General features: G+C 42.1%; 2 protein-coding genes across 2 annotated transcripts; both read left to right on the top strand.

The window, feature by feature from the left end:
• Positions 1-5620: 5620 nt before the first annotated feature.
• LOC120780713 lies at positions 5621-6712 on the top strand. Its single transcript, XM_040112973.1, has one exon. It carries the CDS (start codon positions 5621-5623, stop codon positions 6710-6712), a length of 1092 nt encoding a protein of 363 aa, XP_039968907.1.
• Positions 6713-7128: 416 nt separating this feature from the next.
• LOC120780712 lies at positions 7129-7677 on the top strand. Its single transcript, XM_040112972.1, has one exon. The coding sequence runs from the start codon at positions 7129-7131 to the stop codon at positions 7675-7677; it is 549 nt and encodes a 182-aa protein (XP_039968906.1).
• Positions 7678-15923: the final 8246 nt, after the last annotated feature.

The raw sequence follows: 15923 nt of genomic DNA, 5'->3' as shown, positions 1-15923 counted from the left end.
ACTTTTTTGAATTAATGACTGAAAAGCATTTAAAGTTTTTGTTTTAAAAGGAATAATTTGTATTGACTTACCGCTTTCACATTTGTTGCTAATATAATTATTAGTTGATCCTGTGTCCACTAAAATTGTAACGGGTGTACCAGTTTTGTTTCGATAGAAGACAACCCGTTTACTCGCCTAAAAAAGTACTCCGTATCTCAAAATGTGCATCATAGTCTGCTTGTGCGGTTTGAATGATGCGCTGCATTTTTGGTTGATTGAAGTTTTGCGACGAGACGTTCCTATCTCTTTTAAATGGATTTGGTTGGTGAGGCGGATTCCTTTGTTGGTTTAAATAATGTGTTGGTCCCTGGTACTGCTACACATTATCCACTTCCATTGGTTCTGGTGCAAGTTGTTGTTGCGGTTGATTATAATTTCTAGGCTGATAACTCCTCTGTATTCTGGCGTTTGGTCTGTATTGATGATGTTGTCTGTCCTCTCTATGTGAATGAAATTAGCCTTCGTTGAGGCGAGCATTATATTTCCTTTTATCATCTGTCTAAGATTTATTTTAAATTTATTATTTCATTTCACACGATGCACCCTGTGCGGTGTTCCTCAATTACTTAGTATTCCTTACTTCTTATGTTTTGTTTAACTATTGTATTACTATCGTTGTAAAGAGCCTCTTCTACTTTGGATTGCTGTAATAAACGGACGTGTCTTGCACCTGCCTTTGATTTAATCATTAACATAATTTCTGGTGCCTCCTGTGAGGACTAAGAACCTTTTAATTTTTGAGAGTTTTAATTGGCGGTTTCGGTAAATAAATTGATTTGACGCTATCCTAAAGGATTCACGCGATATTTTCGGATAAAATCTTCATTGTAATTGTAAATTGTAAAGCATACCGGCACTTTACATACGTAGTGAAAAATGGCAGAAATCAATCTTCGCCAATTTCATGCATCTGCTATTTCTCGCACAATGGAACAGGTGCGCAAGGCGCGCCCAGGTGAATTAGATGCATCCAAGGTTGAGCAACTGTTGAATTCGGCGAGATCTCATTACGAGCGCATGCTCATAAACCACGAGGCGCTCTTGAGTCTTGCAAAAGAGGAGGAGTTGGAAGTGCATTCAGCATGGTGGGACGTCACCGAAGAAATGTACAATGACTTATGTTCCAGCCTAATGCGCTTGCGTCCGAGCAAGAGTGACGAGACGTACGCTCCTAGGGAGGGCAGTGTAAATTCGTCAGTCGAGTTGAAATTGGAGCCGCTACATATTCCATCATTTGATGGCGCGTTACACAATTGGTTGGCATTTAAGGACGCGTTCGAGACCTTGGTGCACAACCGAGAATTGCCCACCGCGTACAAACTTGGTAAGCTGCGACAAGCTGTTCCCAGCCTAACGGTGCCTATAGTGGTATCAAAACTTCCTCTTAAAACAAGGCGTGAATGGTGCATGCACTGCTCCCCAACGGAATTGTCAACTACTAAACCTCGGCCTGGTCTACCTTTAATGCCGGCTCAAGCTACGTTATGACGTCACGATTCTGTTATTACATGCCATGTTCGGGGTGACCAGATCATACTTCTGGCAACAGCATGTGCATATGTTTCTGGGAACAATTCGGAGGAACGGTTGGCAAGGATTTTGTGCGATCCTGGGTCACAAGTAAGTTTCATTACAGAACGCTTTGCTAAGTCTTTGAATCTTCATAGAAGCAGCTATGACGTAGCGGTCGAGGGTATTGGTGCGTTATCCTGCACACGCACCAAGGGCGTCGTGGCAATAACACTCAAGTCAACTCACTCGCAATTTTCCATGGCAATTCATGCCTTCGTCATTCAATCTATTACATCGGTGCTTCCAACAGCACAAATCTTTGGAAATCAGTATAAACATTTGGCTGGGCTGCAAATGGCAGACCCACATTTCGGTACTCCGGGAAGCATTGACCTTCTGCTAGGAGCTGACGTCTGGGGTCTCATTTTGAAGGGAGACACGATTAAGGGTGGTCCTAATGAACCACATGCACAACTTACGAGTTTGGGTTGGGTTATTTTTGGGCCCGCATCAACATCTTCAATAAATAATTCAGGCTTGCGCTCATATAGCGCCAACATTTTGGAGAGTCTCGTTTGGACGAGATTGTAAGCAGCTTTTGGAAGCTCGACGAAGGGTCTGATGGCGACGAGGTTATTGATGATAAATGTGAGCAAATATTCTCAACGACTCATTCACGAACGCCGGAAGGGCGTTACATGGTGCGCTTACTAATGCAAGCAACCACCCCTAGGCGACTCTTATTGCTGCGCTTTAAGGCAATTCTATCGTTTGGAGCGTCGACTCTCCTCCGATACACCATTACGTGATAAATACATCGCTTTCATGAAGGAGTATATCGAACTAGGGCATATGGAAGCTCTGGGTACTTACAATGATTCCAGTCGCGTATATTACATTCCGCATCATGCCGTGTTGGGCAAGTTTCGTGTCGTTTTTAATGCTTCAGCACCTACATCAAATGGTGTTTCTCTAAATGATATACAACGTGTGGGTCCAACCATTCAGAATTCGTTGAACGATATCCTTTTCCGATTCCGAAGATACGCAATTGCTCTGACCGCTGACGTGGAAAAGATGTTTCGCCAGGTTTTAGTAGCACCGGAGGATCGAGATCTCCAACGTATCCTTTGGCGCGAATCCCCGAACGAGAACGTTAAAATATATCAGCTTATGACGGAGACGTATGGCATGGCATGTAGCCCATACAACGCAGTGCGAGCATTACAATAGTGTGCTGTCGATAATTATGGAGTAGTTGGTGACCTTCATCAAGCCGAATCGGCGCGTTCTGCCATTATTTCTTCATTTTATGTGGACGATTTCCTTACGAGCTGTACTAACGTTGAAGACACAGTCACTTTAGCCAAGAATGTATCCCTGATTTTGTCGAATGGTTGTTTTAGACTTCGGAAGTGGAATTCGAATAGAGCCGCCGTTCTAGCGAAAATTGGAGAATCCTCTTCTTTACATGAATGCAATATCCACCATGCGCCAAATCCTGGAAAAGACCCGTGAAAGGAGAATCGACACACACCACCTCTTCGTCGATTTCAAAGCCGCTTTCGACAGCACGAAAAGGAGCTGCCTCTATGCCGCGATGTCTGAATTTGGTATCCCCGCAAAACTAATACGGCTGTGTAAACTGACGCTGAGCAACACGAAGAGCTCCGTCAGAATCGAGAAGGACCTCTCCGAGCCGTTCGATACCAAACGAGGTTTCAGACAAGGCGATTCCCTATCGTGTGACTTTTTCAACCTGCTTCTGGAGAAAATAGTTCGAGCTGCAGAACTTAGTAGAGAAGGTACCATCTTTTATAAGAGTGTACAGCTGCTGGCGTATGCTGATGATATTGATATCATCGGCCTTAACACCCGCGCCGTTAGTTCTGCTTTCTCCAAACTAGACAAGGAAGCAAAACAAATGGGTCTGGCAGTGAACGAGGGCAAGACGAAATATCTCCTGTCATCAAACAAACAGTCGTCGCACTCGCGACTTGGCACTCACGTCACTGTTGACAGTCATAACTTTGAAGTTGTAGATAATTTCGTCTATTTAGGAACCAGTATTATGTGAGAACTAAATATCTATACAGAATTTAGCCCACACAACCCATAAAGGCACACCCTATTGTTCACAACACAACGGGAAAACCACGCCACTTCTAGAAACACAAGAAGATCGAGAAACCAGACATGCAGATGAAATGACAACAACAACGCATACGCAGCAGTAAAATCACGCCACGCAAGCAATACAACGGGATACCACGGAGACGGAGAAATCTGACAAGCAGACAAAACAACAACAAGCATACATACGCAGCGGTAAAACCACGCCACTGCCAGCAACATACGCCGTCCCAGCAACACACGCCATCCCAACGCAACATGTTGCGAATGTTCTAGCACGCAGCACAGGCTTGCTGGGGATTTAGGTGATCGATGATCAGGGAGTCAGCACGGTACTGTGACATCGAACGCACGCTTGGTATCAGACTACGCAGTGAGTTTATCCTCTGGCTAGTCTTGATACCCTGACTTGTGAACGCGTCTGTTAAGGGTGAGCTTGGTAGTGAGTTTATCCTCTGACCAACTCAACCTTTAACATCGCGGCCGCTAACACAGTCTTCCGTGATCCGGGATCTTTACGCGGCAAAGTAATTAAAAGAACCTCTCCAGCGTAGCAGAGGAGCGTAAACGTGTATAACAGTGCAGCGTTATTGAACGAGCGTCGGCAGAAGTAGCCCGACGTAGCCGTCGTAGCACGCGAGTGCTAACGTGTACATCAGGACAGCGTCATCGAAGCCTACACGAGCGCCGGCAGAAGTAGCTGAGCGTAGTCGTCGTAGCACGCGAGCGTCAACGTACATATAAGCCAGGACATCGTCATCGAAGTTTACAGGAGCGCTGGCAGAAACAGCCGGGCGCAGTCGTCGTAACAGAGGAGTGTCAACGTGTACGCAAGGAGGCTACACGGGAGCGTCAACGTACATCAGAGGATAGTGTCAGCGAAGCCAACGCGAGCGCCGGCAGAAGTAGCCGCGTGTGATCGTCGCGGTACAGAGCAGTAAGTCGTCTAGCACCCAGGAGCGCAACAGAGCGGGAAACGGTATTGTCCTAACGGGCCACACAGAACCGTTACCCTGACAGCGTGGTCCTCGGGCGACGACAGTACAACGCAGGAGACAATTTTGCAACATAGATTAATATATATTACATATTAATATAAGTTGAATGAAATAAAGTACGATTCGCAGAAGAGCCCCAATATTTACAAATTTATTGTAACGAACCCTGGACACGGCGAGTATACCTCAGCAATTTATACTTGTAAGAAGCAGGGGCAGAAAAAAGCTTCGTTACAATTAACACCACCAACAATGTCAGCCTGGAAATCCAACGCAGGATTGCTCTTGCCAACAGGTGCTACTTCGGACTGAGTAGGCAATTGAAAAGTAAAGTCCTCTCTCGACGAACAAAAGCCAAACTCTATAAGTCGCTCATAATTCCCGTCCTGCTATATGGTGCAGAGGCTTGGACGATGTCAACAACTGATGAGTCGACGTTGCGAGTTTTCGAGAGAAAAGTTCTGCGAAAGATTTATGGTCCTTTTGCGCGTTGGCCACGGCGAATATCGCATTCGATGGAACGATGAGCTGTACGAGATATACGACGACATTGACATAGTTCAGCGAATTAAAAGACAGCGGCTACGCTGGCTAGGTCATGTTGTCCGAATGGACGAAAACACTCCAGCTCTGAAAGTATTCGACGCAGTACCCGCCGGGGGAAGCAGAGGAAGAGGAAGACCTCCACCTGCTGGAAGGACCAAGTGGAGAAGGACCTGGCTACGCTTGGAATATCCAATTGGCGCCACGTAGCGAAAAGGAGAAACGACTAGCGCGCTGTTGTTAACTCGGCTATAATCGCGTAAGCGGTGTCTACGCCAATTAAGAAGAAGAAGAAGAATATCCACCTACCCATAGCTACAGTGCTAGGGCTGCGTTGGGACCCGGTGAGTGACGAATTGTTATTTATGGTATCACTGAAGCAGTATAATGAAATGCCGACAAAGCGGCGAGTTCTTAGTGATGTAGCTCAATTGTATGACCCCACTGGATTTTTGGCACCAGTCATTATATCGGGCAAGGTATTTATACAGACTCTTTGGTCTACGGGTATATCTTGGGATACCCCACTACCTAAAGATCTGTGTCATATTTGGTCTAAATTTCGCAATGACTTAGGTATTCTCGATAAGGTTCGTGTACCTCGATGGCTTGGTATGGATGCAACTAATCGTACTTCCCTCTATGGTTTTTGTGATGCCAGTCAGAAAGCCTATGCTGCTGTGGTTTACGCACGCACTATTGACAATGATGACAAAGCCAATAAATCCTTGCTTACCGCACGCACCAAGGTTGCGCCATTGAAAGGAGCCACAATCCCTCGACTGGAACTATGTGGAGCTCTTTTATTAGCCAAGACAATTTGTAATGTTCGCAAGGCGTTAAGTTTAGAAGATACCTCTGTGCACTTACTGACGGATTCCAGTATTGTCTTGAGTTGGTTACGCAAACAGCCTGTGATGTTAAAACCTTATATTGCCAACAGGGTTCGGCAAATACAACAATTGACGTCATTAGATTTGTGGCATTATGTACGTTCAGCGCAGAATCCAGCGGATTGCGCCAGCCGTGGTGTGACTCCATCAGAGTTGCTGGGTCACCATTTATGGTGGTCAGGCCCAGACTGGTTACGTCAGAAAACAACCCCATTTGACCAAGCACCAGAGTTACAAGCTGACGAACGTATAACCATGCAGAGTGAAGAGAGGTCTAGAGTTTTAACCTTCGCATCCTCAATTCGATTGCAGCTTATCACCCGACGTATAGATGGACAACATATTCCACTAGCACAGCGTTTTAGTTCCATCAAACGACTTGTCAGAACTACAGCTATAGTTCTGCTCTGGTTACCAAGGTATCGCCATTTTCGACATCATCTTGTTACCGCCCCAGAGATGGATAATGCGCTTGAATTGCTCATTCGTATTGATCAATCGTCTGCGTTTCCTCAAGACTTACGTTGTTTGGGCGAAGCAACCAACTTATCATCCTCGAGCCCCCCCTACTCGCATTTAACCCCTACATAGATGATCATGGTATCATCCGGGTAGGCGGCCGCCTTCATAGATCAGCCTTGGTAGAAGAACATCGTCATCCAACTATACTTCCGAAGGTTAGCGATTTAGTTAGGCTGCTTGTTCACCAAACTCATATCGACACCCTTCATGGCGGTGCACAGCTGATGCTGCAGACTCTACGCTACCGCTATTGGATTCTTCTTGCAAAGCAAGTTGTCCGCAGTATGGTTCATAAATGAGTGATTTGCAGAAGACATCGGGGAGTTACCATTACTCAACAGATGGCATCACTACCACGACAACGGGTCAGCGCATCTCGGCCATTTTTGGTGTCAGGTGTAGATTACTGCGGTCCCTTTTCACTCCGCATTGGCACTAAAAGATCTCGCAGTACAGTGAAAACTTATCTCTCAGTTTTCGTATGTATGGCTACTAAAGCTGTCCACATCGAGTTGGTGGATGACTTGTCATCAAAGGCGTTTATAGACGCTTTCACGCGTTTTGTTAGTCGACGCGGTTTGTGTCGTGACTTATATAGCGACAACGCTACAACTTTCGTCGGAGCCAATCGGATGATGAAGGAAGATCTAGCCGCTTGGCACAGTGAACAGAATCAACAATATCTCGCCAACGTTGGGACGAGTTGGCATTTTATAACCCCAAGTGCCCCCCATCAAGGTGGATTGTGGGAGGCTGCCGTGAAGTCCGCGAAACGACACTTGGTTCGTGTCATCGGTAATCAGGCGATGTGGCATTCGCAGTTACAAACACTATCGACACGAATTGAAGCTTGTTTGAATTCGCGTCCGCTTATACCGCTGACTGATGACCCTGAAGACAAATATGTGCTAACACCTGGAGACTTCCTCATTGGCGCTCCTCTTCTCGCAGTGCCAGAACCGACCGTGGCGGAAATTCCATCTAACCAACTAAAGCACTGGCAGTGGTTACGACGAATCCATCAACAATTCTGACATCGGTGGAGTGAAGAATATTTGGCGACTCTACAATCACGAAGCAAGTGGCGCAGGCGTACCGAAAATATTCACGTGGGAGATATTGTCCTAGTCAGACATGAAAACCTCCCCCCAACACATTGGCGACTGGGTCGTGTAACAGAGGTACATCCTGGCAGTGATGGCCTTGTTCGAAACGCAACATTGATGACCTCTAATGGCGTGTGCACCCGGGCAGTACAAAAACTGTGCCTACTTTTACAACCGGACAATTTCGAAGCAGTTGCTTCGACCGGGCAGGATGTCTAAGATTTATTTTAAATTTATTATTTCATTTCACACGATGTACCCTGTGCGGTGTTCCTCAATTACTTAGTATTCCTTACTTCTTATATTTTGTTTAACTATTGTATTACTATCGTTGTAAAGAGCCTCTTCTACTTTGGATTGCTGTAATAAACGGACGTGTCTTGCACCTGCGTTTGATTTAATCATTAACATCATCAGTTGCTGGAATCTTTGTTGCTCGTTCCCTCTTGGGAGGTTAGAATGTACCTCGAATTGGAGATTCACATCGTCGTGGTAAATAGTACTAGCTACTGCCTAAGCTGTTTCCAAACCTTTAGGGTTATGACTATACAGGACCTAGGATGAAGGTCCTTTCTGCTTCCCGATTCGCATAGTCTTTCATAGAACCACTGTTTTGGTTTTCGGACATCTCAATTTTTGATAATGCCGAATAAAGCGTTTTGCTCAATTCACTGTGGAATTCGGCTAAGGTTTTTCTTTCTTGTACGATCTTTTTCATTTCCTCTAACAGGACGTATAGTCAGCAGTTTGGTCAGCAAACGTGTGATCCAATCTATTTATTATGGAATAAAAATTCATCTTCGTATTGTGGTTTGTAAGAATATCTGCTGCTGCTTCTGTTATTTTTGTGCATACTATACCAAGTGCACTGTAGTATCTAGGGTGGTTGGTGAATCCTTTTATACCATCTATAAAGATCCATACTTGCGATCTCCAAGATCTATATTGATATTTGTTTCCATCGAAGCGTGGAAGTGCTTCGAATATTTCCAGGTCAATTTCCATGGGGTCGTTAATGTGCAAATGTATTGCTTCATGTTGATTGACCGTCGATACTCCTTTAAACGATTAACTTGATTCAATCGCTGATAGTCGATTCTGAATCTCAATGCTTTGCTGCAGCAAATTTGAGTTAGTACGTCGATGTGTGCGCGTAGTTGTGCCATTTCTGATGTCATCGTAACTGCTTCTGATTTTATATAACTGCGGTGGATTTTTGCCCTTTTCGTCTTCAGGAAGTTCTTGATTTGCTCCAGTTTTTAGTGGTTCCTCAGAATTCTGTTTTTGTTCCAATTTTTCAGGAACCTGCTGTGTCTTTCTTTAAGACCGTGGATTTTGGTTTTTTAAGTCTTATATTTCGAAGATTGGCGGGAAAACAAGTTGATTTGCGATCCCGGTTGAGCCCCCAGTTAAATAATAATAATATTGTGTTTATTATTTTATCTATTTGTTTAGTTTAATATCTCCACCTTCACGCTTGATGGCAATACTCAGGCTAAAGGAATTTATGCTTACAACTATTTGTACTATGGACAGATTCATGTTGTTCTGTTGTGTTTTTATTTTAAGGGGGTATTCTGGTCTAGAAATTTAAAAAAATTGAAATTTTTTTTATTTTTTCAAAGTTTAACTATTCAAGAATATGTGTACAAGAGGATTTTTCAAAATTCAAATTATTTTCGGAGATATAGGCATTTTTCTGACTCGACATCCAAATTGGTTCGGCCGGAACTAATCGAACAAAAGACTTTACGCGAAACTTTAAACGCGTTTTTCTCAAAACTGACTTTTTCGGAACGATACCCACGATTTCTCAGGTTCTGCAGGACCGATTTACTTGAAATTTTTATAGAGTCTTCTGTACAGGCTTGTCTATGGTTGGAACAAGCCCCATCCCCAATTTTTTATTTTTATTATTTTTAAAAAATTCGAAATAGTCAGAAAAAGTGATCCAAAAAAAAACTTTTTTTTCAGGCAGTCGCAATTTTGTGAAAAAATTTTTTTTCCCACTTTTCCGTAGTTCCGGGCACTGCGACATTATTCTAGCTTAATAATTGTTTTTTTTTTTTTTGGTTTCAGAAAACTAGGAGCGTTGAAATCATGCGTATGGTCACTTGGTAATTTTTAGAGACCCCCCACTTCGTCAGCTCATAATTTTTTAAATTTTTTACTTTTATTAGTTTTTAATTTTTTTCTGTACTCTTCTTAGATTAACAAATTCTAGTAAAAAATGGATGGTAAAAAAGTGAATTGCCTTTTTTTTACGGCACTTAAGCTGATAAATCTATTTGGATAAGTTCTTGTCTGTTACTGATAATAACAATACATTACTATGTGTATAAGGGTGTCCGTTATTTACCGAGTTGGCTATTTCCACATGAGTATCGTCAAAATCGTTTCTTTTTGACCTAAAAACAATTTTGGAAACAAAGAAAAATTTTTTCGATGCTTTTTAACCCTGCCTAAATAAGGATACTTTTCCCATTTTATTAACATGGGATTTTTGCACTATTTAGCAAATAATTCTTATTTCGTACATTATACTCTTTAACTTACCAACAATGCTCAATTCTGCTTCTATTATGATCCCTTTAGACGGAGAAATTTTCATATTGGCGCAAAAAATTTATTACATAACCTTTGGAAGGGTCAAAATTAATTTGTATTGATTATTCTAATTATTTTGCTTAAACTACTTACTAATTAATTTTTATTCTGAATTTCGTGTAAGATCTTTTATTTTAAACTTTCAATAATCATACATGACCATAAATGGTTTTTAATTTTTTTCAAGACAGCTTCAGATAAACACTTATCAATAGTTCTATAAGCATAAACTGCTTTCAAAAATTGCAAATCTTGGTTCGGAGGCGCTGTAGCAAGAGGTGCAGTATACCAAAATCTCACATATATAAATACCACGAATAAACAAACGTCCAATAAACTTTTTTCTTCTTCTGGTGATAGTTCAAAAGCATCTCGAGAAACATAAATTTTTAATGAGTAAATGGCTTTCGACATCCAGCGAGCGTGATGGAAAGCTCCAGGTTTATAAAAATGAATACTTTGATGGTCGACAGTACCAAGAAATATTCGGGACAATTCAAGCAGCTCTTTGTAATCGTCGCGGGGTAAAACCGTATCTAATAAATTTTGGATGTTTCGATCTATTTCGTCAACTTGATTAATCAATTTTTTATGAATTTTATTTTATTTTTTCTAAACTCAGGATGAAAGTTCTTAATTTTCAATAGATTGGAGTTCTCGAGGTTAAAAAGATATTTTTTAGCTGGATACCAAATCAATTTTTACACTTTCTATTCAGCACTAGTCACATCAACTTAACAATTAAAAATTCAGTATTATAACGTGAATTAAGAATTGTATCGTTTACTATCTAAAAATGGAATATTGTTGTCAAACGAACCACAACAACCAGAATAGACAATAAGTAAAAAATTAGTTTGTTGTTTTTTATTCACTTTAACGACCGTCCGCTAGAGCGCCACATATCCAATATATCTGGTTCTTTCATTTATTTTGCGTTGGTAATAACCATACGAGTATTACCGTACTTCAATTTGAACTATTATTCTTTCATAGAATCACTGTGTGACTTTCAGAAGCAAAAAATAAGAAACTTTAAATGAAATTCAGAATAAAAATTAATTAGTAAGTAGTTTAAGCAAAATAATTAGAATAATCAATACAAATTAATTTTGACCCTTCCAAAGGTTATGTAATAAATTTTTTGCGCCAATATGAAAATTTCTCCGTCTAAAGGGATCATAATAGAAGCAGAATTGAGCATTGTTGGTAAGTTAAAGAGTATAATGTACGAAATAAGAATTATTTGCTAAATAGTGCAAAAATTCCATGTTAATTAAATGGGAAAAGTATCCTTATTTAGGCAGGGTTAAACGGCATCGAAAAAATGTTTCTTTGTTTCCAAAATTGTTTTTAGGTCAAAAAGAAACGATTTTGACGATACCCATGTGGAAATAGCCAACTTGGTAAATAACGGACACCCTAATGTGTATATGTCATACATGTTTTTATGTTTACAGCTGATAAGGATTTGTTGATATATGTATTTGTGTTCGTGAGTATGATAAGGAATGTTATCTTTCTTAACTCGCGCCTACCCTTATCTCAGCTCCGAATAATAAGATGTTGATTGTTGTCGACTTAGGAGCCTTCTTTTTTCTTGGCTGGGGCTTCCTATATTGGTCATTAGTCGGTTAAGAATATCTGAAGTCGTGTGCATGCTTATCTCGAGGGTTATGTGCTTCTTTGTTAGCAGTAGTAGCTCTGTTTTCTCCGTAACGCGCTGGAGGTTGTGTAGAGCGATGCTTGCAGCCGTATCAAGTCTTGGTTCAGCTTTCTTCGCGCTTCTTCAATATCCCTTGCTGTGATTACTGCTGCAAATGTCGTCCATGTAGACAATTAAATACTATTATACTATTCATCTCGCTTTTCTAGTTTAGTATAGCGTCGTAGCTGAAGTTCCATAAGTCTGGGCCTAGAATGGATCCTTGTGCTGCTCCTGACGTGACCGCTATCTGTCGTGATCCCTCTTTAGTTTCGTACAGCAGTTTCCAGTTGCTAAGGTAACTCCGCACCACAGCCCTAAGGTGGTCGGGAATCTTAATGCATTTTTTCAAGAGCGTCAATTATATTCACTCATCTAGCGCTGTTGAAGGCGTTTCGGACATCTAGAATCACCAGCAACACTATTATTTTGTACTTATGACATCTTCGCATTTTATAGCAAGGTTTAAGGCAGGCGTTGTACATGTTCAGTGGTACTTGCGGGCGCTGTGCAGCGAATGTTTTGACGATATCTGCCGGGCTTGCCAGTGGCTAGTTCCAGCTCCAACTGAGGGATTTGCGGAGATCTTAAAATGTGTTCTGGATCACTGTTTTATTTTGTGGGGAATAGTTCGTTTTTCGATGTGAACCTTTTTGGCAGTGGTTAAGTCAAGTGGCTTTGCTCAAGCGCCGAGTTTCTTAATTACTATTTTATGTACCCGAGTCCCCAGGGGTTTCTGTTTATATCCTCGCGTAGTTCCTCCCAGTTTTTTTTTTTTTTCGCTATCGTCGATGGCGTGCTTCAGCTGCTTTTTTGCTGCTTTGTATAGCTCGGCTTCTTGAAATGCGGCTCCTCTGCGCCTGGATCTCGTGTGGGATCTGCGAAGGCGGAGGAATGTGCGTCTGAGTTGAGCGATATTTTCAGTCCACCAGTAAACTGCTGCTTTATGTTTGCTGTGGGAAGCTATTGTTGTATTAAGCATTGTGTTCTTGACAGTTTTTCTTGCAATAATGGGGGAGCTTCTAGATGGGTTCTGGTCATCTAGTGCGGAGATTAGTTTCGAAGTATCTATGAAGAAATGTTTCACTTTCGTGTTCCATTATTTTTCTGTGCTGGTTAGCATCCGATGATAGGGTAATGCCCGGTGCGGTTTCCTGGCATCCCGGTCTTCTGAACGTGATTGCATTTCCCGTGTTGAGCACTATTAGACCTAGCCGCGCAGCCATTTTTGTAATGCGCTTTCCTTTCTAGTCTAAGTTTGGCATACCCCATTCTACGGCTCTGGAATTTAGGTCTCGCTTATGATGATTAACTCGTAGTCATTCTCCATTACCATTTGCGGGAGTAGTGCGTCAGCAGCCTTGCATCTATGCATATTGGCCTGTATTTTATTCACTTGTTTCGGTAGCTCCTATATACCGTACATTTTTCCCGGGATATGGGCAGCAAGGCATTTCAATTTGTGACTTGGGTGGCCGCATTTGATACAAGCACTTTGTCCTCTCCTATCTGGCTCTTTGCAATCCCAGCTTAAGTGCCCTGGTCCAAAGCAGCAAAAGCACCATTTGGGGGTGCCTGCTAACCCAGCCAATTTTAAATACGTGCCTGTCGCATCAGTGTATCAGCTCAATACTGATCAAGCGTTATGTATAGTATGTCCTTACCTGATCTCTTGTCTTCAATGGGGTCCTGTAATGCTTCTTTGGCAGCCCCTTCCTCTTTTGTTGTGAGCGAGTCGAGGTCTCTGATCTCTGTAGTAGCCTTTGTTTTAAGGTCGGCCACAGTTGCAGATTCTTTAAGGATGGTCTTAAAGGCCTCACAGAAGCTGGCCATTGTAGACTGTCCCTTTTCCTGCTCTTAAAATAAAGCCCCGGCTTTTGTTTTGCGGATCCCTTTGATCTTAACCTCGGCCTCTTTAAGGTCTACCTTTCTACGAATATTCTTGAGGACTTCGGCGTAACTATTATCTTCTGCTGGCTTTATGACACCGCCTCTGTTTGTCGTTTAGGCCTATTAATTGTTCTCTGACTTTCAGCCATGTTCCTCACTTGTTGCCTCTCTTTTGAATTTTTAGTTGCTTCTCCACAGTTCCTTCGTTTGCGTGGGTCTTCCTAGCTTTTTTAGGCAAAACTTTTTGCCACTGACCGTATCATTTGGGAAATGTGTTCCTGTTTCAGCAAGCTCTGAGTTACTTCTTTAGTGGCTGCTCTCAGTGGGTGCTCTTCCCTTCTCCTTGTTTTGCCGGTGCTGCTTGTGTGGCCGGAATCTCCTATGAGGCTGTCATTTCTCCAGTTTGGTCTGGTTGTTTTGGAGTGGCGGTGAGTATGGGAGATATAAGTGTCCTACTGCTTATACGGAAGACCATCCCGTATTCCTCGTCTTGGCCATCTTTGTTGTGTTGTTCTTCCTGTTGGTTTTTTTGTTTTTGTTGCGATGTATTCGTTTTTTCTAGTGGGTTTCCGCTTCAAACCGCTTTATCTGCACGTTGTAGCCTTTTTGAACCCCGTGGTTATCTATGCAACCAGGGAGGTCACGCGAGGATTGACACAAGTCTTTATGGGAGCTTATGTTCAAAGGCAGGTTTGGGTACGAATAAGGAGCTCATCTCAACTGAACCTGTACGACCAAAGAAATTATGGCGAGGTGCATTGAACGTACTTGAAGACTTGCCATGGTTTTAACGAGACGGAAATGAGAACAGTATTAGCCATTTCGGTAAGATGTTACCAGCCTCAATTCTAATGGACTCTTGCTCAGAGTTTTTCGTCGTCGTCAGTGCACATTTGGTACTGGGCGCTGAATTGTTCCCTCGTCGCTTTGGTGCCTCCCTCTCGTGGGTAGGTTCGCCCTCGGTGCAACCCCGGTGGGGGTTATGGATGCTTATTTAAAAACAGTATCTTCTCGCCTCTTCGCGGGAGATTCATTGGGCACGTGAAGCGTTTTAAGCCAAGCCCTCCTGCAGCTCTTGGTCTGGGGCTGCGTATTACTATTCGCAACTACACAGCGTAGGCCGTCCAATATCTGCCAGCTGTGACCCTATAGTAGCCTGAGCTCAGCCTTATGAGGTTTATTTTGTGAGAAAACCTTAAAACTGATTTGTGAGGGAAATTTTGTGAGGTTCGTTTTGAGAAGAAAAAAAACACAATAAACTCACCACCACGACTTGCAAAGCACTTTGCTGTAAACCAGCTGTTTTACAAAAACAAACAAAACAAAATAAAGAAATAAACAACCAAGAAAAGTGAGTAATTTTGCAAATATATTAAATTTGGTGCACACATAATAATTAAATTTATTTTCAGGATTTCAAAATGTGAAAGAACAATGCAGGAGCTGCTGCAGTATTACACCATATTATTTAAAGATAAATATATTTTTAATTTCGCATGTATTAAATTATTTTGACATAAATATGGATACGTATTTTTATTCATTTTTTGAAGGCAGTAAAATGTTCAAAGGCCGTAAGTTACATATTTGTTGTAATAGACAAATACTTATAATAATTATTTGCTTTATAATAGATAACGCCTTTGGAGAAATAGTTCCTCCATTCTATTTCAATAAGGCAATTGCAGATTTCTTTAAAAGTATTGTGGTTAAATGAGCTTCTGCGCCCCCCTCTTAATATAAGATAACTACACACCATACTCAATACATCATTTTTCCATCCCACACTACACACACCATACTCAACTCATCATCTACACCACACCTTTCACACCACACACGAGGACACCAAACACCATCAACAAAAGGGACTGGCGGACGTCGCCCGTCTCTCTTTCTCGATCAATCCGTGTGCATATACGCATCAACAGTAACTCGATACCTGAAGTCGCCGTCGTCATTAAATGAACGG

Source organism: Bactrocera tryoni, unplaced genomic scaffold (assembly GCF_016617805.1).
Source record: "Bactrocera tryoni isolate S06 unplaced genomic scaffold, CSIRO_BtryS06_freeze2 scaffold_25, whole genome shotgun sequence".
In the NCBI taxonomy this organism is placed as follows: Eukaryota; Metazoa; Arthropoda; class Insecta; order Diptera; family Tephritidae; genus Bactrocera; species Bactrocera tryoni.
Note: the sequence above shows the minus strand (reverse complement) of the source record. Positions and strands in the feature narration are given on the sequence as shown.